This window comes from Schistocerca nitens, chromosome 5 (assembly GCF_023898315.1).
Source record: "Schistocerca nitens isolate TAMUIC-IGC-003100 chromosome 5, iqSchNite1.1, whole genome shotgun sequence".
Taxonomy (NCBI): Eukaryota; Metazoa; Arthropoda; class Insecta; order Orthoptera; family Acrididae; genus Schistocerca; species Schistocerca nitens.
In genome coordinates this window covers 361,503,760-361,520,987 of record NC_064618.1, presented here as the reverse complement: position 1 = coordinate 361,520,987, position 17,228 = coordinate 361,503,760, and the positions used below count along the sequence as shown (strand labels likewise).

The 17,228-nt window shown below is 38.2% G+C and overlaps 1 protein-coding gene across 1 annotated transcript in view; it reads left to right on the top strand.

Annotated features, from left to right (window-relative positions):
• The window catches only part of LOC126260457 (2-amino-3-ketobutyrate coenzyme A ligase, mitochondrial-like), a 181,414-nt gene that overhangs the window by 32,157 nt on the left and 132,029 nt on the right, over positions 1-17,228 (top strand). The window contains exons 3-4 of the mRNA XM_049957785.1: positions 9,075-9,176; positions 9,264-9,471. Of these exons, the coding sequence (XP_049813742.1) occupies positions 9,075-9,176; positions 9,264-9,471 (310 nt within the window). The remainder of the gene's footprint in view (positions 1-9,074; positions 9,177-9,263; positions 9,472-17,228) is intronic.

Sequence of the window (17,228 nt, the reverse complement as noted above, 5' to 3'; positions counted from 1 at the left end):
AAATCAGGATATTTAGAGGATCATCATGACAATTTGTAATCATGCTGAATTTTATTTTGTACTGTGTTCTCCCTAGTGCATATTATGTGAAGAAATTTCATTCATTCCATGTGTGTGGTGTAAAAAAATGTTACGTTTGAACCATTTCTTTACAGATAATCATTTCTATAATGATTTTATATTGTAATAACGTATTACTTATTATTTTCAATTAATAAAATGCACACATGTGAAACAGTGAGCTAAAAAACAAAATAGCTGTTAATGTAAAATGTAAAATAACTCTTTAAAACAAGAAACAAACACAAGCAAAATAAATAATTAGAATAATAATGACTATTTAGATACTTTTATAAGGTACGTTGGGAATACCCCAAGGAACAATATGCCAAATTACCTTCCCAGGTGTTAAAGGTGAAATTGGGCACAAATAAAACATTCACATAGCATTATTTTTCCCCCCTCTGAATACCCAGCAAGTTTCGCCAAGATTGTTCATTTATAGTTGAAAATGTACCCTTGTGAGTCAAATGCCTTTCAGAAATCAAGAAACATTGCTTCCATTTCATTGCTTGGTCCACAGTTTTCACCATTTCTTGTGAGGATAAGTCATGTTGGGTTTCATGTGATTGATGTTTTGAGAATCCGTGTTGAATGGCATGTAGGAGGTCATTCTCTTCAAGATACAAAATTGGGTTTCACGTGATTGACGTTTTGAGAATCCGTGTTGACTGGTGTGGAGGAGGTTATTCTCTTCAAGATACTACATTACATTTGAGCTCAGAATGTGTTCTAAGATTTGATAACAAATGGATGTCAAAGATATTGGATGGTAGTTTTGTGAATCACTTCTGATCTCGTTCTTGTAGGTGGCTGTGGCATGTTTTCTTTCATCCACAGGACACAGCTTTTTGTTTGAGAGATCTTAAATATGTTTTGGTTAAAGGAGGTGATGATGATGATGTTTGGTTTATGGGACACTCAACGGCGTGGTCATCAGTGCCCCTTAAAAAAAGAAGGACTAACTCAGTTGCAAATTTGGTGTAGACTGTGACAGAGATTCCATCAGGCCCTGTAACTTTAATCAGTTTTAATGCTTGCAGCTTTTTCTCGATGCCATGACACAAATATCAATTTTATTCATCTTTGCAGTGGTATGAGAAATAAAATAGGGCAATAATTCTGGGTTTTCCCTTGTAAAGTAGGACTTGAAAACTAAGTTGACCATTATTCTCTCTCTCACTTCCCATTTAAAAAAAATCCCCTCTGTTTCAGCTTGTGTATAATAAATAAAATGCCTGAAACAGAAGCTATTTGGACAATGCTTCAACTTAAGCAGACCTGTGATAATAGTTTTGGCTATATCAGAAAGTAGAATGGTTTGCTGAAGGGAACATTTGAATATGGAAAGAGGGGAGATAGAATGGAACATCAAGTGAGGAAAGATTAAGAATGTTAGAACCAAAGAAGGAAAGAAAACAATCACCAAATAAAGATATCCTTCTCAGCCCATCCCCCTCACCATAAGCTTCATCTGGGGGGGGGGGGGGGCTTTGACAGTGAGGGGGATGAGAAGGAGGGGGGGGGGGAGGATTTACATCACATGATTGGTAGGCCAGAGGACAGATATGTTCATCAATCTTACTGAATGGGCACTGTCAGCTTCATCTTCACAGGCCCCAAGTATTGCCTCCAACATCCTACCAAGGAGAGTGTAGCAATACAAATAGTAACTTATGGCTGGCATATTAATTGAATGTGAAATGTAACAAGGTGGAATTGCTCCTCTACTGTTTTTTAGATGCAGCAGACATAATCTGGTACCTGATTTACTTGAAATGCCAAAACTCCTATCTGACTGATTGACTGACTCCATCCAAGCAGGCTTTAAAGGTCCAGCGGTACCAACTGTCCATAACTCCATAAACATAATTTGATGCAGATATGGAGAGGCATGTGGTCAGCACACTACTCTCCCAGCTGCTGTCAGTTATTGTGATGAGAACCACTATTTCTCAATCAAGTATCTCCTCAGTTAGCTTCATAAGGGCTGAAAGCACTCAGCATGCCAACAGCACTTCGCAGACTCAGAGCTAGCCAAGCTCGATAGTGCTTAAGCATTGGAGTGGGAGTGGGTTTAAAGGACACTTTTTCGTGTTTTCTTGAATAACTCAAAAACTACAGTTTCTAGTGTCACTGTTTCCCAGTACAAATTAAACTAAATTAAATTTGTTACAGAAAAGGTCCTATTCATTTTTTCTCTATGGCTAATAGTTTCCACATTCAGATCACAGATTTTTCAAAATATTGTTCAACTGTATAAAATTAATGTGTTTATTTAAATGAAATGGGTTAAAAACAAATATTAAATATAAGTACCACATCTTAAGTGCGGTAGAACCATAGTGAGGGACAAATTGTGTTCTGGCCACAGTGTGCCTTATGAATCACTAGTGAAAGAGTGCACAGACATGCCCAGGGAGTGTTCATTTTGCACAAAATGTGTTAACACTACATGGAATACAGGTATGAGTTACTAATAACACTGATGCAGGTAATGCATGTGGACAGAATGCACATAAATCTCTGCACACTGATAGACAAGAAACTGATTCTTAGTCATCCTGGAGGGCAGCTGTAGTGTCCAGGAAAGAACTTCTTCCACCATTAACACTGATCACTTTTCAGTTTACAGACAGACTATAACTCCCAAACATATGCCCTCCAGTTCTCTCATATGAGTAAACAAAATGACTTCACTGAGCACATATTTATCAGAATGTACATTCTAACTAAAGACATTGAAATACCTCAAAAACTGCAGGTCATATCAAGGAAAGTTATAGTTCCAATTTGTTTGTCTCACAGGATGGCATCCAATGATACCACACTCGACCTGCCATCCCATCCCATGAATGGGTGGTAGGGGCGGGGGGGGGGGGGGGTTAACTTTGAAATCTTCAATGAGAACCCCCATGTCTAATTGCAGGTTATGAGGTTTCCAATTAGAATTTATGAAATACTGACCTCTCCTATCCTCAGAGCATGGAGGTGGGGTCTCACATCTCATTAGATACTCTAGGGCCATTGAATAGCACGTCATAAATTATTATTGTGTGCCCACTTCTATTCCTCTGATTACAGTGTCATCTGTGGCGAATTGAGGAAAATTCTTCAGACAAAACGTATGTAGATTTTTCTGTAGAATCATAATCTGCAATAAAAAATGGGGGTTCCTGCTGAAGATTTCAAAGATGCTCCCTGACACCTGATCACTGTTATTGATTTGATGTGTAGTTTTTGAGATATTTCAATGTCTTCAGTTAAAATGAACATGCTGTATAGTGGAGTTATTTTCAGTTTATTAATTATTACTTGTTTTCATTTGTTAAGTGAGCTACTATGTAAAATACATTTGTATGTGTTTAATTTGTAAGTATGATGTTGTCAGTAACCTTTGTACTTTTGGTGAGAAAGGGATTGAATTGGTAAATGTGGCACAACATATTGTAAAGCCATGTATTTATGTATTAGTCACTTGGCAGAGAATTAACAAATGACCAAAAAGTTACTGCTCTTCTCTTGCCATTGTGTTATTGGTAGACTGCATAAATTTTTCCCATTCAAGAACTGCTGGCACTTGTAAAGTGGTCTGCACTGAGTGGAGCCACTGAACACATATCCACAGTATATCTTCCAAGATGGATGTGAATATTTCAGATGGAATGGGATTGATAATGTTCAAGTTTAGAACATTAATCTGTTGCAATGCATTACTTGACTTACGCTGAAATATCTGAAATTTTATAACACCTGGGTGACCTACTTCTGCTGCAGAGAGAGATAGCTGAAGCCTCAGGGTCTCTTCAGATTTTGGGAGAGTTGAGGCTGAGGTGACGCATTTGATAACCCTTATGCTACAAAAGTATTTCAGACAATGATAGTAGAGACAATGAAATCTACATCATGGAATATATACTGACAGTAAGTTACTCTTGGAAAAGGCTCTTCAGTGTGGTAGACAGTTGATGGTGCCATTTGTTGAGCTTTCTCACTTAACAACTGCAAATAAGTATTCAGTAAACTGAAAATCACTTCACTATATAAACATGGGCTCAGTATAGTTATTTTGTCTACTCATGTAAGACAAATAGACAGGAAATTCTGAGGGGGTATAGACTGTCTATAAACTGAAAAACGAGCAGTGCTCATGGTGGAGAAAGTTGCCTTTCACAGAAGAACACAACAGCTGCCATACAGACTTACTAAGAATCAATGCAGTGAAGAACAGTGTGCTGAGATTTATGTAAATTCTGTCCATACACATTACCTGCATTCATGTTATTAGTAATTCAGATCTGCATTCCATGCAGCGTTAATGCATTTTGCACAAAATAAACACTCCCCGGGCATGTCTGCATACAATGTGGCCAATTATTCATAAGGCACACTGTGGAGGGCCCATGTGAAACAACCTGTTGTTGTTTCTTGTAGCATAATGGGGTAGACAGAGTTGGCAGTCTCCTGCTTGACCTTCAGTTTGCAGACCTATGAAGGAGATAAGTGCATGAAGGCAATCTGGTGACCTACCTTCCCTAGCCATGATTCATCTCTTTATATGGTTCTGCTGCACTTAGATGTGGTGAACACATTTTATGTTTTGTGTTTTAACTCATTACACTGAAAGACAGACATTAATTTTTTGTCACTAGAACAATATTTTGAACAACCTGTGATTCTTCCTACTACTACTACTACTACTACTACCAACAGGGTGATTTTTGAAACTTCAGACAATGGTCACAACTTCAATTACTGGCCCAGCATACAATTATAATCTGCCAGAAAGTTTAAAAAATTATCCTGTTGGCATATTGTGTGACCTTTCCAAACCTTTGACTGTGTGTAACTCAAAATTACACTTGGAACTGCTTCGCCCAAGAGGCTCATGGTTCTTTCATGAGTTCGTGTGTGGCACACAAGGTGCTCCAAGCTATTGTAACCAATTCTTCTTTCCCTAACTTCATTTCCTTCCCCATACCACTCTATCCCTATCCTCACTCCTCCCCCACAGTCCCCTCCTTCCCTTCTCTTGGTGTTCTTACTTATGCCGATCTGGCTATCCAACTGGTTACTTGTATTCCTTCCAGTTTTGGTCCCCATGCCTTTTCTTTATCATCCCTCCTTTTTAATGTTTCTGGTTCCCCGTTGGGGTTGGACCCCCACTTCTAAATTTTCTCTCTGCAGGGTGAGCCATTTGGGGAAGATCTCCCACCCTAGCATCTACAGTGTTGATACCTCTCCCCCCTCCTACCCCTCTTCTTTCCTCACCATAGCTTCTCTTTGCTCCACTAGGTCACCAGCATGTGTAGCCAGTCCATGGGGTGAGAGTGCTATGCACCAATCTGGCTGAGCCCTCTGACAACACAGATATCACACTTCTGATACTTGAGCTATTGCCTCCCCATGTATGTTTAGGGCCAGACAGCACTTGCTGTGGCTGGGTGGGGCCCATGGAGAAAGCTCCTGATTGGAATGAGTGGGAACACTTTATCTCCTCCCTAGCTTCTCCTGTCCCTTTGTCACGGGTGTGGGTCACACTGCACAGCCTCCAAGGTTGACAACGAGTTTTCCATCCTGGATCTTGCCCTTCTGGATGGCCTTTATACAGATTTATTAGTTCTCACAGAACTTCTTACAACCCATATTGTGATGACATCAGCATCGCAGTCTCCTATACAGCCACCTCCCTCCTCTGGAAACAATGGACTGAACCTTCCCACTTATGTTTTACCCCTTGTCCAGTGAAATCCTTTTACTGAAGGCAATCTTCCTCTGGCCCTCTCTTTCTCCCATAATTCACTACAACTAATTCATAACAAAATAGATTTGTGTAACGCAGTTTCAAAGAAGCAATAAAGTCCGACTAGCACCATAAATAGACATTAATGGTTATGGACTAAATAAGACATTGTACATTAAATTTTCTGGGCCTCAATTGAATAATAAGTTAAAGTGTCATCAGTTCACAGATAAAGTAATCAAGGAGTGTGTTCTATTTGCTCATGGAAGTATCTCTCATTGTGTTGACCTAAATACAAGACTGTTGGCTTCTTATGCACTTTTTCACTCCTTGGTGTCTCATGGAATTACCTTCTAGTATAGTGCACATAAAATAAATTAATTATTTATTCAGCAGACAAGAACTATAAGAATATTATATAGAGCAGATACCAGACATTTTGCAGAGGTATTGTGAAATACCTTGGAATTCTTAAAATAACTTCCCAGCACATTTACTCCTTCATTTTTTTTTATTTTTTTATTTTTTTTTATAATAAAAATCAGTTTCATCTCAACTTTGAGTGGTAAAACACAGTACTAGTCACAAAAATTATATCCATATAGGTTTTGTCTCCAAGTCTAGGGAGGATTAGAAAGATGTTATTCACTGTTGTCAAAAGTAATCAACAATGTTCCATGTAAAATAAAACAAGATTTTAGGAATTGCTTTCCACTACATGACAAGTACTAGTATACTGGAAATAAACATCTGTATTTACAGATGTGAGTAAATATTTTCTTTGAAACACATCATTGTAATCAAGTAATTATTAAGGAGACATGTGGCAGCTGTTTAATATAATTGAGGAAGCAGCATCTTATTTACCTAAGAAATAACTTTCTTTTAAATTTTCTAGGTTAAATTTAGCTCGCATAAACAAAATTGTATTATGCAGTTTAGTAATAATTTATTATGAATGGAATCTGCTGATTAATTTTTTATGATTTACTTGTCTTTTTTTAATGTATACCTCAACTTGCTCTCCATCCCTGAAGGTTCTCCTCCTTGATGGAATCTGTGGAGCACAGTGAACAAATAAGCATATGTAATCCTCCCAGCTTCAATCTCTGCTAGTTCCTGTTCCCTATTTGCTCTTCCTCCCATTTCCTCTCTTCTTCTCATCCCATTTCAGCTCCTGCTCCACTCAGCCCATCCCCCAAACCCACCCTATCCCTCTTGCAGACAACATTGGTCCGTTTTTTCATGTCTCCTACCTTCGAACCTTTTCTTTTCATTTTTGTTTCTGTTACTGTGTGTTCTTCCCTTGGTACTCTGCCCCTTTTTCCTTATGTTTTCCAGCACACCTTACCCTTTTTTTGCTGCCCATCCCACCTGAACTTGCTTCACACTCTAGTCAGTCTCAGATCAGGAGACTGAATTTTCTGTTTGTGTGAGAGGGGTTTTGTTAGTCAACAATGAAATTTATAGTTCAATTTTGCCACATTTTTTTACATGCCTGTTCATTGGCCAGCACCTTTAAAAATCATTTAAATATGAATTCACAGTAGAAAAAGAGCGGATAAACCTTCACATTTTGTTAAGATTTAGTTTCAAATTTTGTGATAAATAATATATCATAAGAAGTTAGTGATTTCTGAAATTTTTGAAGAATCTAATTGTCAGTTGCTGCAATATAAACATTCATAACTGGGCTTGAGAATACTGACATAAATGTGTTAATTATATTTAGTAAGTTAAGCTTCTGTACTGTGCTTTGATACATACCTTTAGGAACACTGTGATATCAAGCACAACTGATCAGCATGCCTCCTTTTTTAATTTAAAGCACATTTATGAGTATGTCCTTCTGCCAATCCTTCTATGTTTGGAAATACAGTTTTCAGCCCATCAAACTATTCCATTTTCATTTAATAACTCAAAAAAGTTTGTATAGTTAATTACCTGAAATAAGAAGACAGAGGGGAATGGGGAAAATTATTTGAGGGTAAGGAAAGTTGGTCTTAATTGTAGTAGAGATACAATGGACAGGAAAGGAGAAGTAACAAAAATGGTCTTATAATACCTTATATTTAAATTCCAAAGTACTAATAACAATAAGCTGCCAGCATTTGATAATTGCATATACCCACCAAACAGAAAAGTAAAAATGGAGACAGGTCTTAGATAATATTAATAGGCTGTGGCACTTGCCCATTTCACCTGATGCTGATAGAGACCATTAATGGCAGGACTGATGAGCAAAACATGAGACCTGATTTACTCTATAAAGTTGGTCATACAGTAGACCACAGATAGACAGTATGTTTGAATGAAGCCTCTACTAATTATCTATCAGCAGTGTAATGATAACACCACTGGCTAGTATTCTTGCTATAATACTGTTATTTTCTGACTATTATTAGTTTTGACTTTTACTTCTGGTTGTGAAATGGTTACAGTTGGTTCTGTTACTTCATATCCTAACAACAACCTGGTACAAGTAGTGGCACTTAATGTATTCTTACCCAACATCTGTTATGAACTCAGTGGTGCAAAAGCAGTCTTGTTGTCCTCAACAGGCTTATACTCAGCAACTGCTGCCTACATTACAAGCTCAGTGATTGTGTCTGCTTGGCGCAATAGATAGGCTGGAGATGAGAGGTAAAACTGAAAAAGTATTCTTGAAACATAGACAAAAAATGAAATATAATGCTGGAGAACTATTTAAAAGTTTGAAGTGAGGAAGCAGTGCAAAAAATAAGACAAGGCAGGAGGGGTGATAAAGGCAAAGAGTGTAAGAAATTATCAAACAATAAGCATAAAGTTTCTATACACTATTTTCTTAACTTTTCCTCTGTTTTACATTCTACACCTATACTGCTGTCTACATGCATACTCTGAAGACCTCTATGAGGTGTATTCCAGAGGGGACTTACCAAAGCATGGTTTCCTGTGTGCATCTATAATTAGTCTAATCTTGGCTTCACAATCCCTATTGTAGTGATATGTAAGGAGCTATTGTGTACTCTTACATTCTTTATTCACTACTGGTATTCTGTCTCTTATTGTCAGTTTTTAAAGTAATAAACCCTGCAGTAGATTTGGATCTTTCCCTTATGTTTCTCTCTGTCAAAAGAACTACCTCCCTAATTATTGTCATTTGTATGTCCATCTGGTATAATCCAATTATTACTGCTACATGTAGTGCTAATTTTCAGTTCAGTCATTTTTATTTTGCATATGGCCTTTGTATAGTATCATGCACCATTGTATTTTATTTCAACTACAGACTCATCCTGATGTTATATGTGCAGCTAAAGCTGCTCTTGATGAATATGGTGCTGGACTTGCTTCAGTTCGTTTTATATCTGGAACTCATTGTTTACACAAGGTAAGTATTTTGGCCTTCACTTACAGAAAAAATCCTTGATGAAAAGATTATCTGTTATATTAAAGGTACCTGCATCTGTTTCCACAGGAACTTGAAGCAAAACTTGCAAAGTTTCATTGTAGGGAATCTGCTTTGCTCTACATAAATTGTTTCAGTGCAAATGCTGGATTTTTTGAACCCCTTCTTAAGGATAAAGATGCTGTTATTTATGATGAGTTAACTCATCCTTCTACTCTTCAAGGAATACGCCTTTGCTGTGCTCAGAAGTGTGCTTTTAAACATAATGATATGGCAGGTATTTGAGATACATGTCTTACTTCATTGCATAAACTTAGTTTCAGATGTTGTATTATGCACAGTAGTATTTGTTATTGGTAGTGAGAGTATTTTCTTCCACATAAGGTTACTGGGGAAATGTTGCATTACATAGGTCACTGACACCAAAAACATGATAAATATTTGGATGTATTTCTTCTTCAACAAATAACAAGAGAGAATGTATGGACAAAAGGTGGGGAAGTAAACAGCTGTGGTAGCTGAAACGGAAATTATAGTGCTTTTAGAACACAAGAGTAAAAGAACTGACCTCAAGTTAAGAACTGATTAGATAGGAAACTCTTAAAAATTGGTGAATAGCATTTGGAGAGACGATATTGGTAAATAATGTTTTCTGAGCATATTATAGCTGTCATGTCATGTTTCATTTGATCTCGTCTCTCAACAGCAGTGAATTGTCTACTTTTAGCATAAAAGTCCACATTTTTTTTTAGTTTTTTTACACATCTTTGTTAGTACAGTCAACCTCAATAGCTGAAAAGATCTCCCAAAGCTCCAAGGAATCAGTAAATTTTATTCCACAGTTTTTCTTCTTATAATGCAAAATCGTTTTTGTGTGTGTTGGTTGCTTGAGTTCTTCAATGGAACTCCTACAGTGAGGTGAAAAAAGTCTTGGGATACCTCCTAATATCATGTTGGACTCCTTTTGCAAACCATAGAGCAGCAACTCAATGTAGCAAGGACTCTTATAAGTCACTAAAAGTCCCCTGCAGAAATATTGATGTGTGCTGTCTCTACAGCCATCTATAATTGCAAAAATTTTGACAGTGCAGGATTTTGTGCATGAACTGACCTCTCAGTTATGTCCCATAAACGTTTGCTGGCATTCATGTTGGGTGATCTGGGTGACCAAATCATTCATAAATTATCCAGAATGTTCTTCAAACTAATCATGAACAACTGGGGCCAGGTGACATAGTGCATTGCCAGCCACAAAAATTCCATCCTTGTTGGGAACACAAAGACCATGAATGGCTGAAAATGATCTCCAAGTAGCCAAACAGAATCATTTCCAGTCTATGATTGGTTCAGTTAGACCAAATGACCTAGTCCATTCTATGTAACCACAGCTCACACCATTATGGGGCCACCACCCACTTGCACAGTACTTTGTTGACATCTTGCATCCATGGCTTCATAGGATCTGAACACTTGAATCCTACCATCAACTCTTACCAACTGCAAACAGGACTCATCTAACCAGGCCACAATTTTCCTGTTATCTAGGGTCCAACTAATATGGTAATGAGCTCAGGAAAGGCACTGCAAGTAGTGTTGTTTGTCTGCTGCTATAGCCCATTAATGTCAAATTTTCCCATACTTTCCTAATGGATACATTTGTCATGCATCCCATATTGATTTCAGTGGTTATTTCCCACATTGTTGCTTGTCTATTAGCACTTACAACTCTATGCAGACATTGCTGCTCTTGGTCATTAAGAGAAGGCTGTCAACCATTCTGTTGTCCATGGTAAGAGGTAATACCTGAAATTTTATATTTTTGGCACATACTTCCCACTGTGGTTCTCAGAATATTGAATTCCCTAACCATTCCAAAATAAAATGTCCCACACACGTAGCTCCAACTACCATTCAGCATTCAAAGTCTATTAATTCTTGTCATGTGGCCATAATCATGTCAGAAGCTTTTTCACATGAATCATGTGAGTACAAATGACAGCTCCCTCAGTGAACTGATCTTTTGTATTTTGTGTATGTGATTCTTCCACCATCTTTACATGTGCATATTGCTACCCCATGACTTTTGTCACCTCATTGCAATCCTTGTAGTGTAACAGGACTAGAAATTAAAAAGAATCATCAAGCTTTAAACAAATTTAGTTGTTTAATGTCCAGTAATACATTACACCAGTGATGTTGCAGCACCCACTGTAAATATTGCTTGATGACAAGAGAAGAGTTAGTTGCTGTTTGTGAGTAGCTGGAAATCATCATGAGTGCTGTCAACAGCTGCAACGTGCTATAAATTAGTCTGCTTCAAGGGCACTCGATAGACATGTGTGAAAGATACCAAAGGTACCTCAAATTATATCCTGTCCCTTGGGTACCGTCACCTCTGCAGGAAATAAAGGACTTCTTGCCACTTGCAACTTAACTCTGAGTGACGTGTCAGTGTTAGGCCTAGAAGGGATCCTGCATAGTGGTTGCACAGACTAGAGAGAATGCATGGTGATCTACCCATTCCCATAATCAACATGTTAAAAGTGCTGTCTCCCTCTGAAAATTAAGCTGAGTCAATGCAGTACACTTCACTGTGTCTGGGGAGAGTAAGTGCAAAGGGTATGGTTCACATAATCTTTGGCATTTCAGACAGACAGTGAATAATGTTATCCCTTACAGAAATGGCAGCAAGAGACAAGAAGGACCACCATGTAAACTAAGAGTGTGCTCCTAAAGGCCTCATCCAACCTGTAAATGATATTCCTCCAGCCACTGAGGGAACAGAATGCAACCAGATGTAGAATGTGGCACATGCTGTAACAAACAATACATGTCACCTGTGCCCTAGTTTAATATTTAAATCATACAACTGTCTGGCAGAAAATATTGAGATCAGACCTGCAAAATGGAATTTCATTGTAGCTCACAGTCAGCATTATCCCCAGAACTGATCAGGCACCATGCTCTGAGTTGAGTGGTAGTTTTTAATTAGATACTTCAAACATTCTGCAACAAGCAAAACACCATAAGATTGAGAACTATAGTGTCAGTAGTGTGCTACACAGAAGAGGGTGCTATCCACATAGCTGAAAGTGTGTAAAATGCACAAATGTTATTTAAATGAGATGATTTTCCAACAGTCCAGATAATAATAGCCATAGGAGATCTTGAAATATTAGTGTAGGACTCAAAGAAATGACCTGACAGGAATGAGATGATTATAAAATTTTAGTGATCAACTTCCAAAGCATTCACAAAAAAGTTCCAGACTTTAAATTAGTTCTAAAAACAATGAAAACCATATTAAACTAAGTAAAGAAATTGAGCTAAAACCCAAAACTGACAGTAATGAGATTCTTTGGGCAAATATAATGTACACCAAAAGGATATTCTAATGGAAAATCAAGGTATTATATATTTTTTTGCAGTTGACAAGAAACACAAATACATTGAGACATAAACTGAAGTTCTGCATGACATTGGCATAACTCAGCATCAAGGATGGGAACAAACTTAAATCAGGTCATTCTCAGTATCAAGGATGGGAACAAACTGTCAACCATGAAATGCAGCCTGGGATGAATCCAAAAACTTCATAGAAAACCACAGTTTGTAATTACATATGTTCTACATTCATACCTTATTTGTTGAATAAGATTTTTATCATCAAACAGTAGATTGGCATGATTAAGTTTTGTAGGTGGTCAGTGTGGCAAGCCACCCTAGAAAATAATATGTCCATATTCTGCACACCACTTTGAAGTGCATGGCAGAGGGTATTTTCCATTGTACCAGTTATTATGGCTTCTTCCCATTTCATTCACCTATGGAGCACAGGATAATGACTGCTTAAATGTCTCTGTGTGTGCTGTTACTAACTCAGTCTTATCATCATGATTCCTATAGAAGTGATATGTAGGGGGATGTAATATGTTCTTAGACTTGTCATTTAAGGCTGGTTCTTGAAACTTTGTAAGTAGGCTTTCAAGTGTCTGCCAGTTCTGTTTCTTTCAGCACCTCTGCAACATTCTCCCATGGGTCAAACAAACCTGGAACCATTTGTGCTACCCTTCCAGAATGAAATTTCCACTCTGCAGTGGAGTGTGCTGATACAAAACTTTGTAGCAGATTAAAAGTGTATGTCAAGCTGAGACTTTGCCTTAAGCAGGCAAGTGCTCTACCACCTTAACCACCCATGCATGACTCATGACCCATCCTCACAGCTTCACTTCCACCAGTAATTCACCTCCTACTTTCCAAACGTTACTAAAGCTCTCCTGCGAAACTTGAAAGACTAGCACTCTTGGAAGAAAGGATACTGCAGAGACATGACTGTGTCTAAGCCACATCTCCACAGTATATGTTCTTGCATGAGTGCTAATCTTGCAAGTTTTGCAGGAGAGCTTCTGTGAAGTTAGAAAAGTAGGAGATGAGGTACTGGCAGACGTGAAGCTGTGAGGATGAATCAGAGTCATGCTTGGGTGTCTCAGTCAGTAGAACACTTGTCTGCAAAAGGCAAAGGTCCCAAGTTTGATTCTAGGTCCAGCACACAGTTTTAATCTGTCAAGAAGTTTTGTGCTGCCCTTCTCTACATAAGTTCAATATCCCCTGTTAGTCCTCTTTGGTGTGAGGCCCACACACATGAGCAGTACCCTAGGATGTGTTGCACAAGTGTCTTGTAAACAATCCTCTTTGTAGACTGATTGCATTTCCCTAGTCCTGAAGCCTGCCACCTGCTTTACCAATGACTGAGTCTATGTGATCATTCAATGTAGACAAAAGATACGATGAGGGATGACAAACGTTCTCAGCCCACCTAATAAAAGTTGTCAGTAGTCCAAATGTAGATGGCTATTTTTTACTGCAAGTCCATTATGCTCTTCTTGTTGAATGTTTTGCCATTATATCATCAACTGATCAAAAATGGATTCCAGTTAGATGTTTCTTGAGCTTAGAGAAGACATGAAAGAGGGGTGAATAAGTTGGCTGCAGAAGCAATTCAGAGCCACAGGATTTGATGACAGACATCACAATGACAGCAATTTAGTATTCAGTCACATGCCAGTCCAACATGGTGATCTCCTGGATTGCCGTGACTTTTCCCCCAAACTGGCCATTACTGGTCTTCCACAGCAAGGTGCATCTTGGACAGAGGTATTTCCATGCTTGAATTCCATCACCCACTTTTTCACAGTGGAATAAGGAGGGCAATCCTCCTCTTATGTTCCCAGCATGTCATTAGGGATCTCCTGTGCATTCATTCCCTTTTTCAGCAGGTATTGAGTGAGAACATGCTTCCACATATTTCTGAACTTTTAAAGGAAGTTGCCAATTTTTCCATCACTTTGAAATTTTTTCAAGCCCCAGCTGAATTATTGTCCAGCTTTTATTGGACAGTATTTCATTATAGACAACTGCAGCTTCTTTGGAAAGCTTAAGCTTACTGTTAAGCCATGAGTGGGCATGACATTTTTCATAACATAATCTGGTGTATGATGTACTTTGTACTCTTGTAAAGAATAGCTGTCTTTATGTTACCAAGATAAACATGTATGAGCAAAATCACATTTTAATCTTAGTTCAATTAAACAATGATTAAATAAACTTACATAATATGAGCTAAAGCACTATTTAATTAAACAATAATGAACTAAACTTTCATTATATCAATCTGTTGCCACAGACATTTGTTACCATTCAGTAATGACCCACACTAAGCATTAAACAGTGCAGCTGTATCAGATCCAAGCCAACCACTTATTTGATTACTATTTATCTCATAGACAACTGCCTCATTGTGGGACTGGCTGCTAGCTCATAATCTGGGTCATTTTCTTGCACAGATTGTAAATACCTAACTCACTGTTTATTTTATATTACTGCTGCTCACTTGAACTTATGATGGCATAATTTATCTTTGTGTTAGCTGAAGCAGTAATGAAGGAATTGGTATGAGCTTACAATTGTGAAACATTAATGGAATGGTGAAAAATAATGTTCGTGGTTGTCATACTTTGTACATGGGCATGCCTGCCCAATGGTTAATATTGTCTTCATGATCATTAATATACAACATAAACAGCAAGGGCCCCAACACATTCCCCTGGGGGACACCCAAAGTTACTTGAAGTGTTGATGACTCGATCCAAGATAACATACTACATCGTCTCTACCAAGAAATCCTCAAACCAGTCACAAATTTTTCTTGATATTTCATACGATCATAGTTTACATGTCGTAAATCAAGAAATGCTGCATCTATCTGACTGCCTTGATCCATGGCTTTCGGGATGTCATAGAAAAAAATGCAATTGAATCACTTAGAACAGACAGCTCAGAAGCCTACTCATGACAGAAATACATAAGAAGAACTGAAGCTATAACTTTGGAGAATCCATACTCAAGATAACAGAACAGTTCATGATGATGTAAGGGACCCCCCATAGTATAAATTCAATGTAAAGAAACTTCTAAAAACCAGTGATTGCACAATAGGTGTAACATAAAGCCTAAGAATATACACAGCATGCAAAAAATTGAAGCACCCATATGGAGAAAAGGAAATGAAATGAAACTCCATGGGTTGTGTGGGTATATTATGTTATGTCAGGCATTAGAAAACAAGTCAAATTCACAAAGAACTTTTCAGTATGAACTCACTGTCAGTATGATGCAACCCTCGTGGCCTGGTTACAAATACTAATTCAGTTGTAAAGGCGTCATAAAGCTGTTGTACCCTCTCCTGAGGCAAGCTCCAACAACTGCTGTAACTGGTCTTTGATATTCAGGATACTGACACTGGGACCAAGTTGACATTCAAGCTGGTGCCATAAATGTTCTGTCAGGGGCAAATCTGAGATCTTACTTGTTACGTCAACATCACAAAGACAGTTCATAGAAATATGTGCCAAGTGTGGATGAGCACTGTCCTGTTGAGAAATGGCATCATGATACTGTCGCATGAGAGCTAACCAATAAGGATGCAGGATGTTTGTGTCTGTTACTACCAGCCATGACCTGAAGTAATACCCAATGGATTCCCAAACCAAGGCACCAGGAATAACACTTCTGTGTCTCTCCAAAACATAGGAAAAATGGGACTTTTCCTCAGTTTGCTACCATTCTTGCTGAAGACCATTGTTTGGGTAGTGCAAAACAAGTGATTCATCACTTAACACAAAGTTGTGCCACTCATCAGCAGTCCATATTTCCTGGTAATGCCACCATTCCAAATTCAGCCATTAGTGTTGGGGATTTAACAGCAACCTAAACAAAGGACATTATTTCCCTAGTCTGCCTTGTTGGTAGTTCTTAAGAATGGTGTGGGATGACACAAAATATTTCAAGGAGTCCATTACCTGTTCTCAGGTGGCAGATTCAGATGTAAATGATTATGATGTGCTTGGTGCACAATACACCAATCTTAACCTTGTAGTTGTCAGATGTGTTTGTACTGAACCCTCAGGTTCCCTTGCTGTCTAACACTGGGCCACTGTTACATCCAGATGTCTCAAAAATCTGGATATTGCTTGGTTCATCCAGTCAGCCAAATGGAGACCCATAATGAAACCACTTTCAAACTGTCAGTTGCTATGAGGGCTATCCACAAAGTACATTATGTTTTGGAATTAAAAATAAATAAAGTATTGGAATTTTTTTTATTATCTACAGATGAAAGTCAAACTTACATACTACTTTTCTACATAGTTGCCATTTAAATTAAGGCACTTATCGTAGCGATGGACGAACTTGGAAATTCCTTCGTCGTAAAATTCGGCCACCTGCGCCTTCAACCACGTGGTTACCTCTTCTTGAAGCTGTGCGTCATCATCAAAACGCTGCATAGCCAACCATTTCTTCATTGCTGGGAATAAGTGGAAGTTGCTCGGTGCCAGGTCGGGAGTGTATGGCGGATGAGGAAACAACTCCCACTTAAAAGATTTGAGAACTTCACGAGTGGCATTAGCCATGTGGGCCCGGGCGTTGTCGTGAATCAGCAAGATCTTTGAGCCCAACTTTTCCCTGCGCTTGTTT